We start from the raw sequence: 4,087 nt of genomic DNA on the forward strand, positions 1-4,087 counted from the left end.
CCTGGGGTGGGTTTTGGTTCTCTAGCCTATGTTGTTAGTTGGAGGAGTGACTGCCCTGGTGGTGCCCTGTTATATCTGCCTACTTTCCAACAGTCCTGTTATCTATTTTGTGCTTGTCTAAATAAAGCTTTGTGGTAAATTAGTAAATATTGTGTGTTGCCTGTGTATTGGTGGATCTGGTTGTATTGAGCAGGGGAGTAGGCCCTCGGCACGACATGTGTGTGTGTGTGTGTGAGCGTGTGTGTGTGTTTGTGTGTGTGTGTGTGTGTGTGTGTGTGTGTGTGTGTGTGTGTGAGTGTGTGTCTGTGTGTGTGTGAGTGTGTGTGTGTGTGTGTGTGTGTGTATGTGCGTGAGTGTGTGTGTGTGTGTGTGTGTGTGTGTGTGTACCTTGTGAGTGGCCAGCTTGGGGAGAGTGTGGAGAAGAGACTGTGAGAGGAGCGGATCAGACACTCTGCCCAGCTTATACATCAACACAGACAGGAGACAGGGCACCTGGAGAGAGAGAGAGAGAGAGGGAGAGAGAGAGAGAGAGAGAGAGAGAGAGAGAGAGAGAGAGAGAGAGAGAGAGAGAGAGAGAGGAGGGAGGGGGAGAGAGAGGGAGGGAGAGAGAGAGGGGGGGGGAGAGAGAGAGAGAGAGAGAAAGAGGGAGAGAGGGAGAGAGAGAGAGGGGGGGGGAGAGAGAGAGAGAGAGAGAGAGGGAGAGAGGGAGAGAGAGAGAGAGAGAGAGAGAGAGAGAGAGAGAGGGAGGGGGAGAGAGGGAGGGAGAGAGGGAGAGAGAGAGAGAGAGAGAGAGAGAGAGAGAGAGAGAGAGGGGGAGAGAGAGGGAGGGAGAGAGAGAGAGAGATGAATAAGAAAGAGAGTGGGAAGAAAACGAGAGAAGAAATGAGAGAATAAGTGGGAAAGAGAGAAAGAGAAAGAGAGAGGAGGGGGGAAGAGAGAGAAAGAGAAAGAGAGAGGAGGGGGGAAGAGAGAGAAAGAGAAAGAGAGAGGAGGGGGGAAGAGAGAGAAAGAGAAAGAGAGAGGAGGGGGGAAGAGAGAGAAAGAGAAAGAGAGAGGAGGGGGAAGAGAGAAAGAGAAAGAGAGAGGAGGGGGAAGAGGAGAGAGAGAGAGAGGAGGGGGGGAAGAGAGAGAAAGAGAAAGAGAGAGGAGGGTGGAAGAGAGAGAAAGAGAAAGAGAGAGGAGGGGGAGAGAGAAAGAGACAGAGAGAGGAGGGTGGAAGAGAGAGAAAGAGAAAGAGAGAGAGGAGGGGGGAGAGAGAGAAAGAGAAAGAGAGGAGGAGGGGGGAAGAGAGAGAAAGAGAAAGAGAGAGGGGGGGCAGTGAAGCATATCAACCAGTAGTTCTTACATGTGTGTCAGCATTTGTGAGCATGTGGGTGTTTGTGTGTGTGTGTGTGTGCACATGCACACACTTATAAAATATACATACTTATATAAACACAAATGTGTGTGTGCACATGCACACACTTATAAAATATACATACTTATATAAAACACAAACACACTCACATGTTCTCTCTAAAAACACACCACATGCTGAAACACACACATCTCTCACCACACACAGAGACACACACTCACAGACACACACACACACACACTCACAGACACACACACACACACAATCACAGACACACACACAGACACACACACAGACGACTCTGACAAGGCCCAGGTGCTCAACTCAGAGATCAATAGGACACAAGTGACAGCATTCACCTGCAGTGAACCTGAAGAGGCTTCTCATCATGCACACACACACACACACGCACGCACGCACGCACACAGACACACACACACACACATGAAAGATGCTGACACTAGGGGTGTAACGGTACATGTATTCGTATTGAACCGAAGCGGTACGGGTGTCACGGTTTGGTGCGTGAATTTACACAGAGAATACACGGTAAAAAATACATAACTCTTGTGTGCGGATGAATTAATGTAATGCGGAATTACTGTTAAGTACGAGAGTTACGAGAGTTCTTTAGCGACACCTAACGCTAATCTGTAGCCTCGCCTTAGCTCTAAAGCTCTGATTGGCGCCTATGTTATTTTTTTGTCAGGTCGTCGATCGAGTCAGTCAGTCAGAGATAGCAGCACTAAGCGAGTGGTGGCGACCCACAAGAGTTAGAGGACCCGCTGGTCTCTTTAAGATCGCAAGTTTGAGAACTTCAGTTACAGTAGTACAGGCAAGAGAGTGGTGGATAAGATCTGTGTGTCGGCGTTGTTCAGCAGTCGTTGGGTATGTGAATGGAAATATATTGAACATGCTACACATATTCGAAGCCATCACCCAGATGATGTAGTAGGCTACCAATCACTGAAAGGAGAAAAAAAACTTGCGCTTCACCAGCCTTTGGATACACATACAAATAGGGCCATAACCTATGGCTTAAATTAAATGATTTCATAATGACAGAAAGCTATGTAAATCGCGTGGTAATTACCTTTATGTTATGGTAACTTGTAACTTCTCACATGAGGAGCTGGTAGTGTTAAGTGCATAGACAGTAAAATAAAGTGTCAACGCTAACCAGGCAAACAAACCATGCTACGGTGAGTTAACGTCGAAGGGTAAAGTCACGTGACTTCTAGTTGCAGTCTGTTTATGAAATGAAAGGAGCAATTTTGTTGTTTTAAAAGAAGGCAAAATAGTGTGATATTTTCACAGTTAGTAGATTATTACTGTACACACACTGAAAAATATTGAGGCAAATTGTAGACCCTTCCATACAACTAAACACGTATGTTGAAGGTCTTGCTTAAGTGGATTTTTAAAAATCATTATTCTATGTACGGTAATTTGCACTTTCAGAAATAAGAGATGCTGTAGGCCTATTTCCAGTTTTATAGCTGATTGTCTTATTTTGTTTACAAGTTACAGATGAAGTCTGGGTACTTATTGTACTGTTTAGCCTACATCTTACACACTTCAGGCCAGGCACGTGCAGAGAAGGGGGGCTCCAGGGGCTCTAGCACCTGCCCTTTTGCCCCTTTGATGTCCAAGTGCCCTTTTGACAAGACCTGTTTTTTACTTTTTACAATTTGTAATACTTCCGCTAGTTCCAACGTGAATATTCGCTAAAATGTCTCATTAATAGTTTCTGAAATTAGAAATTTACAAAAATAACAATTTTCTGTGTTAATTGAAATGCCTTGCGGCCACCAATCCGTGACGTCATACATTCAGTGAACTCTCAGAAGGTGCACGCAGGCACAGTGCTGCAGGAGACGTTTGGGAGCACGGTAAGGTCACTTGGCAGTTAGCCTGTCTGAACATGCAATAGTATTCAGCTTAGAGATAGAGAATAAGATGTTTAAAGTTGTTTCATGTTTAATGAAGTAGGCTATCAAACCCGTTTTAACCATGTCATGGTCCATCCATTTCAATAACCTGGCAAAATCTAAGGCTGAACGTTCATAAGATATTCTGTTTAGGTTACTATGTTATAGTAGCTAGGTTAGTAGACCTAGTTCATAAAACAGAGTAGGCAAACCTTTTCTAAATCGTCATAAGCTGACGACATAGGCTACTGTAGTTGTTTAACTAACCCAACTCCACACGTCCTTCTCTGTTTACAGTAGGCTACATTACGTCTACATTACGTCTTGCACGTGAATCTGCAAGACACCAGCTTGCTCATGGTGGTAGTTCACTGTGATGAACATTAAAATTATAGCCTGACAAGCCAGACTAGGCAATAACATATTTGCTGCCGCTAGGGTGCGTCTAGATTTCTAGGCTATTAAAATTAGCTTTGAATTTAATCAATAAGATGTAGCCTTATAGCCTATGATCTTTGTGTAGACAACAGCCTAATGAAAGCTGAAAAGACCTGTCTGTGCCCTGGCTACAGTAGGGCTACAGTACATGCACTCCTATTGAATTTTTAGAACCAAGGAGAGAAATGAGAAAAGATTTTTAGAGCTCTCTTCTTGATACATAATGAATAAATATGAAAATGTATAAAATGTTTATCAGTACATTAGACTACTTTGCAAATTGCTAAACCATATAATAGCCTGTCCCACAATCCATGCTGCACTTTTTGCAAATGTTATATTTTTATTTTGTGGATACAGT

The 4,087-nt window shown here is 44.0% G+C and overlaps 1 protein-coding gene across 1 annotated transcript in view; it reads right to left on the bottom strand.

Annotated features, from left to right (window-relative positions):
* The window catches only part of focad (focadhesin), a 100,292-nt gene that overhangs the window by 52,616 nt on the left and 43,589 nt on the right, over positions 1–4,087 (bottom strand). Inside the window, exon 9 of the mRNA XM_076289557.1 lies at positions 388–492. Coding sequence (XP_076145672.1) covers positions 388–492 — 105 coding nt within the window. The remainder of the gene's footprint in view (positions 1–387; positions 493–4,087) is intronic.

Source organism: Alosa pseudoharengus, unplaced genomic scaffold (genome assembly GCF_046254945.1).
Source record: "Alosa pseudoharengus isolate Yale_2024_CS ecotype anadromous, Long Island Sound unplaced genomic scaffold, YU_APseudo_1.1 YU_APseudo_1.1_scf_17, whole genome shotgun sequence".
Lineage (NCBI taxonomy): Eukaryota > Metazoa > Chordata > Actinopteri > Clupeiformes > Clupeidae > Alosa > Alosa pseudoharengus.